The sequence below is a fragment of the Balaenoptera ricei genome, chromosome 6, assembly GCF_028023285.1.
Source record: "Balaenoptera ricei isolate mBalRic1 chromosome 6, mBalRic1.hap2, whole genome shotgun sequence".
NCBI classification, from domain to species: domain Eukaryota; kingdom Metazoa; phylum Chordata; class Mammalia; order Artiodactyla; family Balaenopteridae; genus Balaenoptera; species Balaenoptera ricei.
In genome coordinates, this window is record NC_082644.1 from 123,062,902 (window position 1) to 123,080,318 (window position 17,417).

Consider the following 17,417-nt stretch of genomic DNA (forward strand, 5'->3'; position numbering starts at 1 on the left):
CTCTCCTGCCTTCACCCCTGGTAGCCACCGGTCTTTTTGCCGCATTGATAATTTTACCATTTCAAGAGTGTTATACAGATGAAACCGTACCCTATGTGACTTTTGGGTATTGGCTACTTTTCACTCAGCATAATACTCTGGAGATGCAACCAGATTGTTCTGTGTGTCAGCAGTTTCTTCCTTTTTGTTGCTGAGTGGTGCTCCAGGTGTGGGTGGACCACAATGTTTAATACTCACCTGTTAATGGACATCTGTCTCGTCTCTGTTCAGGGTTATCAGGAATAAAGTTGCTCTGCACACTTGTGGGCAGGTTTTTGTGCAAATGTAAGTTTTCATTTCTCTGGGTTAAATGCTCAAGAGTGCAATTTCTGGGTTCTATAGCCGTTGCGTGTTTAGTTCTTTAAGAAATTAATGCTTTTCCAGAGGCCTGTATTCTTTTGCATCCCCACCAGCAGTGTATGAATAATCTAGTTTTTCTGCATCCTCACTGGTATTTGGTGTTTTTAACTTCAGCCATTCTGACAGTGTGTAGAGATGTATCTCAGTGCACTTCCTAATGGCTGATGATGTTAAGCATCTTTTCATACGTATTTGCCGTTTGTGTATCTTCTTCAGTGAAATATCTCTTCATATCTTTTGCTCATGGTCTGGATTGTTCTTTCACTATAGAGTTTTTATATATTCTAGATATATTCTAGTTCTTTCTCAGATGTGTGGTTTGCAAATGTTTTCTCCTAGTCAGTAGCTTGTCTTTTCATACTCCTCACCTGGTCTGTGAAAGAACCAGCGATTTTAATGTTGATAACATCCAGTTTATCAATTGTTCCTTTTGTGGATTGGGCTTTTGGCATCAAATCTAAGAACTCTTTGCCTAGTCCTAAATCTTAAATATTTTCTCCTATATTTTTTTCTAAAAGTTTTATTATTTTATATGTAAGTCTGTGATCCATCTTGAGTTAATTTTTGTATAAAGTGTGAAGTTTAGGTTGAGGTACGTGTGCTCTCTCTCCCCTGTCCCTCCCTCCCCTTCCCCTCCCCCCTTCCTCCCTTCCTCCCTCCCTCCCTCCCTCTCCTTTTTCTTTCTTTCTTTCTTTCTTTCTTTCTTTCTTTCTTTCTTTCTTTCTTTCTTTCTTTCTTCTTTCTTTCTTTCTTTCTTTCCTTCTTTCTTTCTTTCTTTCTTTTTTTCTTTCTTTTTACTATCTTTGCCTGGTTTTGTTATCAGGGTAACACAAGCTTTATAAAATGAATTGAGAAGTAATTACTCCTCTTCTATTTTTCTAGAAGAGATTGTGCATAAGTGGCGTTAATTATTTTTTAAATGTTTGGTAGAATTCTATAATCTGGGCCTAGAGATTTCTTTTATTTTTATGTTTTCATATAACATTTTTACTTTTATTCACCTACCATGAAATTCACAAAGTGGTGAATGGCTCAGTGCTTTTTGTATGTGCACAGGACTGTGCAACCATTACCATTACTCATTTTTGAAGATTTTCATCAATCAAAAAAGAAACCCTGTACCCATTAGTAGTCACCTCCCATTCCTCCATTCCCAGCCTCTGGCAACCACTAATATATTTCTATCTCTTTATATTCGTCTATTCTAGACATTTCATACAAATGGACTCATAGAATATGTGGGATTTTGTGTTTTTAAGGTCCATCCATGTTGTAGCAAGTATCAGTATTTCATTGCTGTTATTATCAAATATGATTCCATTGTGTGGATATACCATCTTCTGTTTGTATTTCATCGGTTGATGGACGTTTGGGTTGTTTCCATTTTTTTACATTATGAATAATCCTGCTATAAACATTTGTGTACAAATTTTTGTGTGGAATATGTTTTCATTTCTCTTAGGTGTACACCTAGGAGTGGAATTTCTGGGTCATATGGTAACTCCATATTTAACCTTTTGAAGAACTGCCAAACTGGTTTCCAAAGTGGTTGCAACATTTTACATCCCCACCAGGAATGCACAAGTGTTCCAAATTGTCCACATCCTCACCAACACTTGTTGTCTATCTTTTTAATTTTAATCATCCTAGTAAAATTACAATTTAATTTTAATTTTAACCAACCAACCATGGACTGAAGTGGTATTTAATTTTATCTTTGATTTGCATTTCCCTAATGACTTATGATGTAGAGCATCTTTTATATGCTTATTACACCATTTATATATCTTCTTTGGAGAAATATGTATTCATATCCTTTGCCCATTTAAAAATTGGGTTATTTGTCATTTTATTATTGACCTATAAGATTTCTTTATATATTATGGACACTAGACCCTTACCAGATATTTCAGATGATTTGCAAATATTTTCTCACATTCTGTGTGTTATCATTTCACTTTCCTGACGGTATCATTTGAAGTAAAAAAGATTTTAATTTTGATGAAGTCCATTTTTTTCTGTTTTTCTTTTCACTTTGTACTTTTGGTGTAGTATCTAAGAGTCCATTACCTAATCAAAGTCATGAAAATTTACTCCCATGTTTTCTAGTTTTGGCTGTTATATTTAGGTCTATGATCCATTTTGATTTAATTTTTGTATATGGTGTGAGGTAGGGATCCAATTTCATTCTTTGGCCTGTGGATATCCACTTGTCCCAGCACCATTTGTTGAAAAGACTATCCTTTCCCCATTGAATTGTCCTGGCACCCTTGTTAAAAAAAATCAACTCATCATAAATGTAAGGGTGTATTTCTAGATCATCAATTCTATTTCATTGATCAATGTGTCTATCCTTTTGTAGGGGAAGTTTTAAAATCACAATATCACTTTCCTTAATAGTTATTGGACATTTATCTATTTTGTATTGGGTGAGTTGTAGTAGTTTGTGTTTTTGGAGAAATAGATCCATTTCATCCATGTTGTCAAATGTATAGAGAGTTGTTTGTAGTATTCCTTCATTATCCTTTTGATGTTTGTTGGTTCTGTAGTGAAATCCCCTGTTTCATTATTGATATTGATAAGTTGTGTCTTCTCTCTTTTTTTCTTAGTCAGTATTGCCAGAGGTATGTCAATTTAACTTTTTTCAAAGAACAAACTTTTTCAAAAATTGATTTTTTCTATTGTTTGCATTTTCAACTTTGTTGATTTCTGCTTTTATCTTTACTGTTTACTTTCTTCTACTTGATTTGGGTTTGTTTTGCTCTTCCTTTGCTTGTGGTGGAAGTTTAGATTATTGATTTGAGACTTTCCCTCTTTTGTAATGTATGTATTTAGTGCTATAAATTTCCTTCTTAAAACTACGTTAGCTGTGTCTTTCAAATTTGATATCTTGTATTTTCATTTTCATTCAGTTCAATGTATTTTTTAATTTCCCTTGAGACTTCCTCTTTGATCCATGGATTATTTAGAATTGTTTGTTTACTTTGTTTGGAGAGTTTTCTATTATATTTCTGTTATTTGTCTCTGCTTTGATTCTATTATGGTTAGAGAATACACTAAATTTGAAAAAAATTCAGTTCTTTTAAATTTATTGAGACTTATTTTATGGCTCAGGATATGGTCTATTTTCATATATGTCTTGTGGACACTTGACAAGAATGTGTATATAATGTGTTGTTGTGTAGTATGTGTATAAATGTCAATTATACATCCTGTTGGTTGATGGTGAGCTCTTTTATATCCTTGCTGATTTTCTGTCTAGTTGTTGTATCAATTTTTGAGAGAGAGGTGTTGAAGTTTCCAACTATAATTATGCATTTGTCTGTTTCTCCTTTCAGTTCTGTCAGTTTTTGCTTCACATATGTTATAGCTCATTTGTTAGGCATGTACACATTTAGAATTGCCATGTCTTCTTGATGAATTTACCCTCTTATCATTGTAATGTATCCCCCACTTTTCAAAAGTTCTCTTAATGCCACTTCACTTTTATGAAAGACCTACATTAATACCTATTTCCAGTAACCAAAAGAAATCCATGGAAGATTTATGCTTTTATGAAAAAAGGTGAAAAGAGAAAATAGTGTTCAACATTTGCTTTACAGTGAGCCATTATAAAGGCAGTGTGCGCCCCAAGCAGCAAGAGTGGCACTGCCAAGCTCCTTCCCTGGGAACTACACTCAGCATCTCAGCATCATATCGCCATAGCTCTATTGTATTTGTGAGCATCTGTGTTTTATCTTATTTTCTGTATGTGTTAGCTGATGTGTCCTATGGTGACTGTTTCTTTGCTTTATGCCTTTGTGGCTTAGGAAAGGTTTCATAGGAATGCACTGCTTTCAAATAGTGGGGGAAACTTGTATATGTTCCTCTGTGTCTCTAGTGAAATTTTTTTTGTTCTGATGTCTACTTTGTCTGATATTTATTTTCTGATATTAATATAGCCACTACAGTTTTCATTTGATTAATGTTTATATGATACTTCTTTTTCCATATTTCACTTTCAACCTACCTAAACTGTTATATTTGAAGTGAATTTCTTATAGACAAAACATAGGTGGGTCATGTTTTTAAAGTCACTAGCCAATCTTTGTCTTTTAATTGGTGTATTCAGACCATTTACATCTAATGTAATTATTGATATGTTAGAGCTCACATCTGCCATTTTATTTATTTATTTTTTGTTTACTATTTGTTCTGGTTTTTTGTTTCTTTGTTTTCTTTTTCCTACCTTCTTATGTGTTACTTGAACTTTTAAAAAAATTCCATTTTGATTTATCTAGTTGTTTTTGAGTATATCTCTGTTTGGTCTTTTAGTGGTTGCTCTATATCTTATTCCAGTCTACTGGTGTCATAATTGTACCAGCTCAAGTGAAGTATATACACCTTACCTTCTTTATATCTCTTTACCCTCCCCCATTTATAATACAATTATCTTAAACATTTCCTCTACATATGTTTATAACCACATCATAGCGTGTTATAATTTTTGCTTCCACTGTCAAACATAATTTAGGAAACTCAAAAGGACAAATAAAATCTATTTACCCCTATTTTTACTCTTTTTATTGTTCTTTCTTCCTTCCTAATGGTTAACAATTCCTTTTTTAATCATTTCCTTTCTGCTTAGAGACTTTCGTTAGTCATTCTCTTAGGGTAGATCTGCTGGTGACAAATTCTCCCAGTTTCCCTGGTTTTTATTATGAGAATGTCTTGATGTTCCCTTCATCCCTGAAGGATATTTTTGATGGGTGTAGGTGTCTGTTGACAGTTTTTTTTTTCTCTCAGCACCTGAAAAGTATTGTGCCACTTCATTCTGGCCTCCATACTTTATGATGAGAAATCTTTTGAATTGTCTCCCTTTGTAAGTAAGGTGCCCTTTTTCTCTTGCCACTTTCAAGATTTTTAATTTATCTTTAGTTTCCCTTGGTTTGACAATGAAATGTCTTGTGGATTTCATTGAGTTTATTCTGTATGGTATTCACTCAGCTTCTTGAATCTGTAGGTTTATGTCTCTTGCCAAATTTGGGAATTTTTCAGCTATCATTTCTTTGAATACTGTTCAGCCTTCTCTTCTTTCTCCTGTACTCTGCTCCTCTGAAAAATGAATGTCAAATATTTTGTCATAGTTCCCTAGGTTCTTGAGACTCTGCTCTGTTTTTTCTTACTTGTTTGATTTTTGTTTTTTAAGTCTATTTTCTCTCTCTTTTTTAGATTGGATAATTTCTATTATTCTTTTTCACCACTTACTGATTCTTTCCTTTGTTGTCTTTATTCTATTGTTGGGCCCTTCCATTGAGATTTTAATTTTGATTATTGTATTTTTCAGTTCTAAATTTTCCATTTTGTTCTTCTTTGTATCTTTTATTTATTTGATGATACTATTTCTTTGTTGAGACTTTCTATTTTTTCATGTGTTTCAAGTGTGTATACAATTACCCTCTGAAACATTTTTATGGTGGCTGCTTTAAAATCTTTGTCAGATACTTCTATCATCTCTGTCATCTTAGTGTTGGCAATCTATATCAGGCAGGGTTCTCCAGAGAAATAAAACCAATAGGATGTGTGTGTGATGTGTGTGTGTGTGTGAGACAGAGAGAGATTAAGAAAAAAGAGATTTATTATTAGGAATTGACTCCTGTGATTATGGAGGCTGGCAAGTGCAAATCTGCAGTAAATTTAGGCTGGCAGGCTCAAGACCCAGGAGATGCTATGGTGCAGTTTCAGTCTGAAAGCCAGTAGTTGGAGACCCAGTAGTGCCAACGGTACAGATGAAGTCTGAATTCTCTTATAGAGAATTTTCTCTTACTTGGAAGAGGGTCAGTTTGTTGTTCTATTCAGGCCTTCAACTGATTGTACGAGGTCTACCACATTATGGAGGGCAATCTGCTTTACTTTATCAATTAAAATGTTAATTTCATCCAAAAACACACTTGCAGAACCACCCAGAATAATGTTTGGCTAAATATCTGGGCGCCCCATGGCCCAGTCAAGTTGACACATAAAATTAACCATCACAGCATCTATCAATTGTCTTTTTTTGTTCAGTTTGTGCTCCTCCTGGTTCTTGGTATGGCAAATGAATATCAGTTGAAAACTGGACATTTTTGGCATTATGTCCTGGGACCCTGGATCTTATTTAAGCCCTCTGTTCTAGCTGGCTTCCTCTGACCATTCTGTCACTGGAAGCAGGGGTTGCATCCTTGCTACTGCAAGGTGGGAGTAGAAGGCTGGAAAGTTTCCCCACCTGGCCTCTGTTGACACACTGTGGGAGTCTTTTCCATACTGCTGAGTGGGATGGTAGTTCTGGCTCCCTCTTGCCTCTAGGATACTTACCTGGTTGGGAAGGTTTTGTGTGCCTCGTTTCTGCTCTCCACGTGGTCTCTGCCCACTATGGGGGTGGGGGGTGTGTGGCCTCATTACTGGGTGGTGGTGAAAGCCTGACTTTCTGGCAGCACCTCAGTGGGGAGGGGGTGGCGTGTCTCATTACTGTCACGTGGGGGTGGAAGTCCAGGCTCCCCGTGTGTCTCCACTGATACCACAGAGGTGGGGTGGGATGGGGGCCTCGTCAACCATCTGTCGAGGAGGACGTCCCACCTCCCTGCTTGTCGTTCTCTGACATCTCTGTGGTTTGGGGGTGTGGGGAGGTTGGTTACCTCATTACAGTCTGGGGAGGGTGGTCGCCTAGGCTCCCTCCTGGGTCTTTGCTGGCAGGGATGGAAGTTTCACCACAGTTTTTTCTGCCCTGTTTGGCTGGAGTAGTGCAGTTATTGTCTGCCTTGCAGGGTGGCCCCCTTCCTGGCCCTTTGGTTAGAGAGAGAGTGCTGGCTTTTGTTGGTGTGTTTTTTGTCTGTGTCTCTTGGCATTTCCAGGTTGTAGGCTTTAAAAGCCCCAGGTCTGGGATATATGAGGCAAAAACAAAACAAAAACACAGGGAACTCACCATGGGTCCAGAGGTCCCAGCTGATCTTCTTTCTTTTCTCCACTTTTCAGTCTTCTGTGAAATATATATTTGCTCTAGATGTAATGTCCAGGGTGTTAATTGTACTCAGTGGGAGAAATAGGGAAGAGTATGTCCACTCCATCTTCCCAGAAGTGCAAGTCCTTGTTTGTTTTGTCTTGTTTTTTAAGAAGAGAATAGGGTGCTTTGGCTACTGATGGGAATGGTCCATCAGAGGGAAACTGCAGGAGCCAAGTCCTCGAGTAGGTGAGAGGAGCTGAGGCCACGGCAGCACGTCTCTCCTTTTTCCCAGAAGGAGGCAGGTTTTGAGGGTGCCCTTTGGGGAGATTGGCGGCTTTGGTGGTCATCATAGCCCGTAGGTCGGAGTTGCATGTTGGGCTGGCAGAGGTGTGGTCTGGGAACACCGGCAGCATGTAGAGCTGGGGGTCTGAGTGTCTATTCTGGTCAAGGCCCGGGGGGTCTCAGCGGCCAGCCTGGAATCAGTGTCCCGGAATCAGAAGCCACAAGCGGCAGGCAGTCCAGGGGACTCAGGACTTGCAGGGGTAGAGTCCGCAAATCTGCCGAGGCCAGCAGACGCTGGAGGGCAGGAATTCCGACAGCAGCACCTGGAGGTCAGCCCCAGCCTCAGGGCAGTGCCAGGCCGTCTTCCTGCCTCTGTCCTGCTCAGGGCCCTGGCCCTTGGCTTGTGAGCCGCCTCTGAAGAGAGGAGCAGAGGGGCCAGGTGGTCACCTGCCCACAACACCCACCCCTCTTGGTTCACTTCTAGCACCAGACTCGTGGGGAGAAAGAGGCTCTCCACCCCTCTCAGCTGGGTCTACGGGGGGCCCCTGAAAACAGAACAACAGTGGAAATGAATTGGATTCAGAGGGCCTCACCCTTTTGTGGGCTGTGCTGTAAAAATCAAAAGGTCTGGGAAGAACTTTTGCGTTTGGTTATTTAGACCAGGCCCTGGTGCCGGGGTCTGTCTTAGGCCCAGCTGTTCCCTGGGGACTTGTGGGCTTGCCGTTGATGGGGGAATGCGGCACAGGGCTTACTGCTCTGAGCTGTGGAAACTGCAGGAGACAAAAAGAAGATCAGACTTGGGCCTTGGGGTCCGTGGGCTTCACAAAGGAGGAATGTCTTTGGAGCTGCCTGGTGTGTCCAGCAGCCTGGGAAGCAGAGGGAACGTGTCCAGGCGGGGTACCTGGGGCAGCCCTTGGCCCCCTGGGACTACTCCTGGGCTTTTCAGTGTTGCTGGCAGTGGCCAGGAGCAGGAAGCTCCTTGGTCCTTCGGGGGCCCCAGCCCCAGAGGGGGCTCTGTGGGGCAAGGGCAGGCAGGTGTGATGGTGGGTCCTGCCTGGATTACCTGTCTGGACCCGCCTGCACTTGGACTCTACCGGTGTGTGAGAAGGGCCGGGGAGCTTCCGTGGCCAGGGCTCTGTCCTGCCCACCGTCCTGCACATCTCCTCTTGCTTCCAGACCAATGATGCGGCCGGCAACACCTGGAACTGGCTCTACTTCCTGCCCCTTATCATCATCGGCTCCTTCTTCATGCTCAACCTGGTGCTGGGCGTGCTCTCGGGGTAAGAGGCCATGCGCTTGTGTGCCACCTTTGTGTTCGTAGCCCGCGGAGGGGGCTGATGGGGCTGGACACGGCCCGTGTGGTGGGGGAGGCTCGGCTCGGCCTGGCCCCGGGACGGTCACTTCCAGCGTCCTGAGCTCCAGCCAGCCTGTCCTTGGTGCTACCATTCTGACCTCTCCCTTGGTGGTCCCTGGCCTCCTTACCCCTAGCTCTTGGCCTCCACCCCGGCCTCTGAGTCAGGGGAGGGGCTGCTGCTGCCTCTTATCTGGGCTCGTGGCGGGGTTTCTGAGCAGCCCTGGGGACAAGAGAGCCCTTCTGTGTGACACTGGAGAAGGAATGGAGCGGCCCTGGGTCTCCACCCCAGCCCTGACCCCTGGCTCGCCTCGCCTCTCTGGTCACCTGTCCCTGCTGACCTCCAGGAGAAGACAAGGGAGGATGCAGGGCTGGGGTCCCTCCTGGGGAAAGGTGCTTCTTACTCTCATTGGTAGAGAGGTGTAGCACACCTGCGGCCCATAGAGTCCTCCTGTCCTGCATGGGGCCGAGGACCAAGGAAGTGCTGTTGGCTTCAGGGAACAACCGGGGCTGGTATCTGGAGCTCCTGCCCTTGTCCGGGGCCGAGGAAGCTGTGTAGACAGAGGGAGAGCGCGTTGGGCTGGCCTGCCTCCCTGCCCCCACCTGAGCATCAGATTCCCTGTGAGGCTGGAGGGTAATGTTTCCATTCCACCCGCCCTGAAGATTCCTGCTCAGGCCCAAGGCTCCTGAGGTCGTGACCCAGGGGCAGCTCTCATATTGGTCTGGAAAGGAACAGCCACAGCGAGGACGGCGGCTGGGCCCACGGGCTCTGTGCTGTGGCTCTGGCGCGCGTTCCTGCCTTGGCCTCCTCCTGTAAGACTCTGTTAGTAGTGTGTCTTTCTAAGCACCTCCGCCGGGAGCAGGCAGGCCCACAGCACAGGGGACCGATGAGAACTCCTATTCCGGGGGGGAGCTGTGGTCTGAGCTGGGATGGGGAAGCCAAGGGAGGCCTGGGGCTCAGAGAAGGCTCCTGGGGAAGGGGCAGCTCAGCTGAGGCCCAGAGGGGACCGGGAATGAGCTTGGCAAAGGAGAGGGGAGCGTCTCCCAGGCAGAGAATTGTTGGGGCGGAGGCACGGAGGGTGTGGTGTCTGCGATGTGCAGAGCTGGGGCTGCCAGCTGTGGGGGCTTGGCCAGGGGCCAGGCTCGTGAGGCGGGCGGGCCCCGTGCTGGGCGGCCTGGCAGGGAGACTGGCGGGACGCGAGTGGGTCCTGCTCAAGCTTACTCTGGAGAACGTGAGAAAGAAGCAGGGGTAGCAGCGGAGACTGGGTGAGGGGCCCCGAACTTTGTGTTTCCCAGCCCTGCCCCCACCTGCGGGCATCCTTGCCTCTGGGGACCAGGCGATACAGGCTGATTTTCCTAATGAGTCTCAGCTGAGCCCTCCCTCAGGCCTCCAGCTCCAGCAGCGGGGCCCCAGGGTTCTCTGCCAGCCCCGGGGAGGCTGGAGACTGCACGGCCCCTCAGGCCAGTGGTCAGCACACAACGTGTGGCTCTGCCACATCTGGAGGAGGGCTGCCGGACGGGCCAGCCTGGAGCTGGTTCAGCCTTGCTCCCCGCCACGCCCCAGGCTCTCACCCTCCCAGTGCCCAGACAAGCAGAATCGGTGGTTCCTCTCGCAGCCCTTCCTGCCAGTGGGGCCAAAGCCTGGGGAGGGCAGGCCACAGCCAGCCGCCTCCTGAGCAGTGGCTGCCCGGCGGCCAGGCCTTGGTCACCGCAGCGAGTTTCTGCTGGCGGCTCTCAGGCCAACCGGGCAGTATGGTCACGCCCCACTCCACCCCCAGGCTCTCCTGCCCTCCGGTGTGGTTGATGGCGCTGGCCTGGTGGGGAGACCACGAGGGGCCCTGCGTTCCTGCAGATTCAGGACTTGGTGAGAGGTCCCGGTGGGAGCCGTCTCCTCTCATCGCCAGGGTTGCAGCAGCTCAGGCCCTGGTGGACACCAGTCTCAGGCTTGGGGTCCATCCTGGTCGGAGCCAAGCTCTCCCTCTCACAGTGGCTGCGTGACAGGAGCCAGGCCTGCCGGGCCCGCCCCCTCTGCCAAGCCCAGAAGCTGCTTCTCCTGGGGGAGAGACAGCCGCTCGCTCGGCAGAGAACAGGCATTGCTGTTTTACCCTGAGGGTGTGCCTGCCTGCCCTCTGGGGACCTGAGCTAAGGTGTGTGCGCGTGTGCGTGTGTCTGTGCGCGCGCACGCGCTCTTGTGCCTGTGTGTGTGAATGGCTTCCTTCTGGCCTTTTGAGCCTCTTGGCTTCTAAGCTTGGCTGGGAGACTGGGGCGGTGGTGCTGAGGGCCCAGGAGGGCAGAAGAGCCTCAGTGGTTTGGCTGAGGAGCTGGGTGACTCTAGAGTGTCTCCCTGTCATCTCTGGCCGCCCTCAGCCGATCCAGTGCCTGCCCGTCTCTCCTCCTTCTAGCAATGGCTCTGGGTCTGAACCAGCAGAAGAAACAAAGTGGAAGTTCTCCTCTGGGGGATTGTTGTCCAGAAGCTCTCTGTAGCGTCTCTGTCCAGATGACAGGGCCCGGCCCTCGGAGGGTGCATGCCCAGGCCTGCTCTAGGCCAGGGGGAGGTGGAATTGTCCCTGCCATCTGGAGCCCCCTCTCTGGGCACTGAGGTGCTGTCCCTACGAGCTGCAGGAGCCTGAGGAGGGAGGGCTCACCTGGGCCTGCTAAGTGCTCGGGGTGGGGCGGAGAAGAGGCCAGGTGATGGGAGGCACCGGAAGGGGTGGCCCGTGGCCTGCTTCCCCTGTCCTGGCCTCTTCCTGAGTCCCTGTGCCTCTGGCCGCACACGGTGGGCCTGTGGGTGTGCTCACACCCGCCTGATCTGCTTCCCGCTCCGGCCTTGCCCATCACAGAGAGTTCGCCAAGGAGCGCGAGCGGGTGGAGAACCGCCGGGCCTTCCTGAAGCTCCGCCGGCAGCAGCAGATCGAGCGGGAGCTCAACGGGTACCTGGAGTGGATCTTCAAGGCCGGTGAGGACAGGGCTGTGTGGTGCTCCTGGCCTGGCCTCTGCCGGCTCCTTCTCCCCGGCACCCTCCCAGGCTTGAGCTCACCTGGGGCGGGGTCTGCTCTCGGGAGGGCGATTTGTGAGGGGAGCAAGCCAGGCCCTCGTCACAGGGCGCCGTCTGTGGGACCCATCAAGGGGTGTGTCTCGGTAGGAAAAGCTCAGCCATGGGCCCTGCCGGCTTCTGGAAGCGTGAGGGCCGAGAGGGCAGGGTCTCACCTCCTTCCTGCTGTGTTCCTGGGGGACGAGCCCTGCTCAGGGGTGGGCACAGGAGGGCTCTGGCCTGAGGCTGTGTCTCACTCACAGAGGAAGTCATGCTGGCCGAGGAGGACAAGAACGCAGAGGAGAAGTCCCCTCTGGATGGTAGGTGACCGCTGTCAGCACTCCTTGCCTGGCCACAGGGCTTTGGTGGCTGGGTGGGCGGTGACACGCGTGCACGCTTGCATGCGACGCATGATGCCCTCTGCTCAGCCAGGTGCCTGCGCGTTGGTCACTTAACACGGTCCTGGGCGGGGCCTTCCTGGAGGCAGGCCCTGGGAGGGTCAGCTGCACGCTCGTGCGGAGCTGCGTGCCATGCACCAGAGTGGGCGTAGCCAGCGGTGGGCTCTGCCTGGGGGTCGCAGGAGCCTGTGCTGAGGGCTGTGTTTTCCGGCATGGCAGCTGACAGCTGACACGTGACTGTGTGAGCTTGCAGGTGCGTAAGTTACAATGAAACGAAAGTGAAAATCCAGATCCTCAGTCTCGGCACGTTTCAAGTCGTCATAGAAAGTTGTGTTGGACAGCGCCGCTTCTAGAAGCTTGAAAACTGCTGGTTTAATCCAAGCTGTATCTGTCCCCAGGGCTCAGGGAGATGCCCCCAGATTGCTGTAGAAAGACCCCTAGCACAGCCTGGGGCCACGGGGGCAGGGACGGGGGCAGCACAGCCCCGGTGGCAGGAAGGCTGCTCTCTCTTCACACCTGCTGCTCAGGACAGGGCCAGACGGCATGGCCACGCGTGTTGCGGTCTCGCCTGGGCCCACACCTGGGGCCTTGAGCAGTCTGTGCTGGCCGCTCTGCAGCCTTAACCTGATTTCTCTGGTCTCCGCTGGCCTTGGCGTGTGGGCCGTTGGGCAGCCGGCTGCAGCGCTGGCCCCATCATCCTACGTGCAGGTTTCCTGGTCTCCACGGGAGCCAGGCCTTCCCCATGGACGTCATCGTGGAGAGAAGGACAAGCAGGGCCCAACCTCAAAATCCCTTGTCCCTTTTGCTCTGAAGACCGAGAGGGGCCCATGGGGGGCCAGGCATCGTCCTGCCTTCCCTCAGCTTCAGCTTCAGGAGAGATCTGGAAAGGCTGCCGGTTCCTGGCACGGCCCACAATGGCACCGCCCAGCCCTGAGGCAGGTCATCTGGAGGCCCGGACTCATGCTGCCTCCTCCCACCCTTTGTTTAAAGCAGTGTTGAAGAGAGCAGCCACCAAGAAGAGCCGAAATGACCTGATCCACGCGGAGGAGGGGGAGGACCGTTTTGCAGACCTCTGTGCTGTGGGTGAGTCTCTGTGGGCCTGTGGCTGCAGGCGGAGTGTGCACCCCGCTCCCTCCCTGTCACCTCGGCTTCCCTCCTTCCCTACCGCCCACACCGCCCAAGTAAGCCCGTCCCGTGTGTGTCCCCCCGACAGTGAGGAGTGCAGCACCCTGGTACTGGGGTTTCTGCCTGGGGCCAGCCCGTGGGGTGGGCTGCACGCACAGCTCCTGGGAGTTCCTTTTTGCTCAGGCCTCGCACGCATTCATTTCAGTACACTGCTGGCTGCTGGCTGTTCTTGGCTCTGCCGTCCTGTGTGGACGTGGAGCCCTTGGGCATATCCCCAGGCCGGAGGCTGCGTGTGTCACTGACTCTGTAGGGACCGAAAGTTTCTTGCCATCTCTCTTCTAAGCCCTGTGTATCTCCCACGTTCCTTGGGTCCTGCTGCCTCTCAGGGCTTGGCTTCATCCCCTGCTTCTCAGACAGTAAAAGGGGAACCTGGTTCTTTTATCTTTCATCGTTTTAGCGCCTCCTCTCAGCCTGGTACCGGAAGTCTAGCACCAGAAGTGCCCAGGCCTTTCTGCACTAAATGCCCTGTCATTGTGCATTCTGCGGCAAAGGAGGGCTCAGCCCTGGGTCTCCACCTTCGGCAGTGTGGGAGGGGGGCCAGCGCTTGGCAATGACAGCTTTTCATGACAAGGTTCCAAGTCACATCCAAGGCAGACCTCCTTGCTCTCCAGCGATCCTGAGTGGACTCGAGTTGGAAGAGCTGCTTCCCATTATATTGTTATGTTTATATACAGACCTCTCTAATAAGTCATTTGTGTATTTGTTTATCTGTTTGTTTCCACTTTCCCCTTCTTTGTCCCCAGTAAACGCATGTTAATAGCTTGGGGTTTATCCTTCCTTGTTTCTCGATAACACTCATACACTCACGCGCACACACACGAACATATACATGTTGTAGAGTTTTGGGGTCTTTTCATGTTACAGAAAAAGTTTCATACAAATTTTTTTCATCAGTGCCTCTTGGAAACCCCTCCCCATCAGTTGGTCTGATTTGAGTTCGCTCTTGTAAGTAGCTGTGTGGTGTTCCGTGGTGTGGATTCACTGTCAGGTAATCGGCTGCCCCCCAAATCCTATAAACATGTGTCCTTCCTCACCAGTGCTTTATGTCCCTCGTGGGATGGGTTCCCAGGAGCAGGGCTGCTGAGGTGAGGGGTGTGTTGGCACCTTCAGGGCTGCCGCCACACTGCTCTCCAGAAGGGCTGTGAATTCACATCCATCAACAGGGCAGGAAGACATCTGCCCTCGTCCTGCTTGGATGTTGCAGCTACTTTTGACTGTTACCAGTTTGAGGGCAATTGAATGATTATAAAGTGATATTTCAAGGGGACTTTACTTCTCATTTCACTCACTGCTAGTGATTTTGAAGCTCTTTTTAAATGTTTGTTTCCCATTAAAATTTAGGTGTTGGTGACTCTTCGTATACTCTGTACATTCTTCTATCGGGTTGTTTGTGTTTGTTCATAAGAGACCAATGTATGTTGTGGATCTGAATTTTGTTAAATTTTTTTTCAAGTTTATCTTGTGAGTGTTATATTTCAATAGTTCCCTCTGTTCCTATTTTACCTAGAGTTTTTATTCTGATTTTGTAAAATGAATTGGAGAGTTAAAAAAATCTTTTTCTATAGCTTGGAATAATTTAAATAACACCTAAATTTTCTATTCTTTAAAGGTGAGATAAAAATGTGAACCCATCTAGTTAAAAAATGAAAATAACTTGGACCAGTTTTATAAATTATATTTTGTTAGGAAATCTTCCATTTTGTGGCCTTTTCTAACTTGTTTCTATAGAGCTGCATGTAGAGTTCTCTTATATTCTTTTCATCTCTTCTGTATTCAGTCATTTGCTGGTCCATTCACTCAACAGATATTTACTAAGTGCCCAGATGTGCTGGGAAGTGCCTGAGGCACTGGGCTATGGCACTAAGCAAGATGCAGAAGCCTTTCATTTTTTGGAGTTTCCATTCCAGTGCTAGGTGTGAAAAAGAAAAAAAGTAGAGGAGGGGGCTTGAAGGGTCTAGGGGGTGTTGGAATTTTAAACAGAGTGGCCGCAGATGGCCTCGGGAAAGGTCGCCTTTGAGTAAAAAGCTGAAGGAAGTGAGCAAGCCAGCTCACCTGGAGACAGAGAATCCCCACGACAGGTGAGAGGACCCTGAGGCAGAAGAGTCCGGGAGGCCGGTGTGTCTGGAGCCAAGTGGAGGGGGCTGGGCGGGGCGCGGGGGCAGCAGGAGAGGAAATGACCGGGTCAGGGGACTCTGGCTGCCAGGGTGGTCTTCAGAGGGGAGGCAGCATCTGGCTCCTGCGGGGCGCTGAGGACAGACTGACGTGCAGAGAGGGCAGGAGCAGGACCAGGTCGGAGGCCGCTATGAAGACCCCGCGGCTGGTGGCAGCCATGGGGGTGGTAAGTGGTTGGATTCTAGATCTATTTTGAGGACAAGCCCACAGGATTTGCTGACCAGTCGGACGTGGGTGTGAGAGAAAGAGAGAGACATCAAGCACAGCTCTGCAGGAAGTGTCCACAGAGTAGCCCTCCCTGGGAGGAGGGGATCTGGGACATGTGCGTTCTGGGGGACGACGTCCGGAATTCGGTTCAGAGGTGCTGAGTTTGAGACGCATGTTGGAGATGCAGTGGGGTGTCAGGTGGGCGCTTTATGTGTTGGGCTCTGGCATTCAGGCTGCAGAGGCTATTTAAAGCTCTGAGACTGACTAGAGTGTGTTGAGTTTGGTTTTGCTTTTTTCCAGTTGTTAGTATGTTTACCTTTGCTTTCTATTTTCTGAATTAGGATCATATGAGGTTAGTCTGTATTAATGATCATTTAAAATAACCAGATTGTAGATTTCCTTTCTTCTACTTTTTGTTTTCAATTTTATTATTGTTATTTTTAATCTTTATTAGGTTTATCTTTTTACATTATTTTTATTTATTTTATTATTATTTTTCTAACTTCTGAAAATGTGTAACTTGTTCTTTTTTCTTCTTTAACAGCAAAAGCAGTTAAGGCTGCATATTTTCCTCTGCACAAAGCTTTGCTGTGAAGTCCCCCTCTGTACTGGTTTCCAGATAACAATTTCTTTACTTTCCTCTTGAGGCAAAGGTTATCTGCAAGTGTGCTTCTTAATTTATAAGTAGCAAGATACTTTGATCATGTTTTTATTATATCTAATTTTATCAGATGATGGTTGGGAAATGTGGCCAGTAGATCTCTAAGTTTAGAAATTTTCAAACTCTAAGTTCATGACTGATTTTAAAAAGTTTCACTGACGGAAAGTGTATGCTCTGTTTTGGAGAGTTGTCAGGTTGTATGGGCATCTCTTAAAATCAAGTTCATTGATTGTGTTCTCCAGTTCTTTAGGCCTTTGTGTTTTATCACTAGATCTGTTCAGTTCTGAAAGACGTGTTTTGAACATTGCCACTTCATTTTATTTTTTTATTAGTCAGTTTCTGTTGTATTTTTTTTCTTAAAATTGTGTGTGTGTGCGGTAGGAACACATCATGAGATCCATCCTCTCCAATTCCAAGTGTACAGTGGATCACCGTTGACGGCGGGTGCTGTGCTGCTGGGCAGCAGGTCTTCAGGGCTTGTTCATCCTGCTTAACTGAAACTCTGGGCCTGTTCATCACAGCTCGCCATCCCCGCCCAGCAGCCCCTGGTCACCACCGTCCCGGTCTTTGGTTTTATGAATTTCATTATTTTAGATACCTCATGCGCGTGTAATCAGTCATGAAGTATTTGTCTTTCTGAAGGTAGCTTGTTTCACTTAGCATGATATCCTCAAGGTCCATCCGTGCTGGTGCATGTTGCAGAATTTCCTTCTTTTTTAAGGCTGAGTAGTATTCTGTGGTACGTATAGACCACATTTTCTCTATCCATTCAT

The 17,417-nt window shown here is 47.7% G+C and overlaps 1 protein-coding gene across 2 annotated transcripts in view; it reads left to right on the forward strand.

The window, feature by feature from the left end:
- CACNA1B (calcium voltage-gated channel subunit alpha1 B) overlaps positions 1-17,417 on the forward strand; it is a 184,193-nt gene that overhangs the window by 46,155 nt on the left and 120,621 nt on the right. For both annotated transcript variants that reach the window (XM_059926165.1, XM_059926166.1), the window contains exons 7-10: positions 8,816-8,919; positions 11,831-11,946; positions 12,285-12,341; positions 13,413-13,502. In XM_059926165.1, the coding sequence (XP_059782148.1) occupies positions 8,816-8,919; positions 11,831-11,946; positions 12,285-12,341; positions 13,413-13,502 (367 nt within the window). The remainder of the gene's footprint in view (positions 1-8,815; positions 8,920-11,830; positions 11,947-12,284; positions 12,342-13,412; positions 13,503-17,417) is intronic.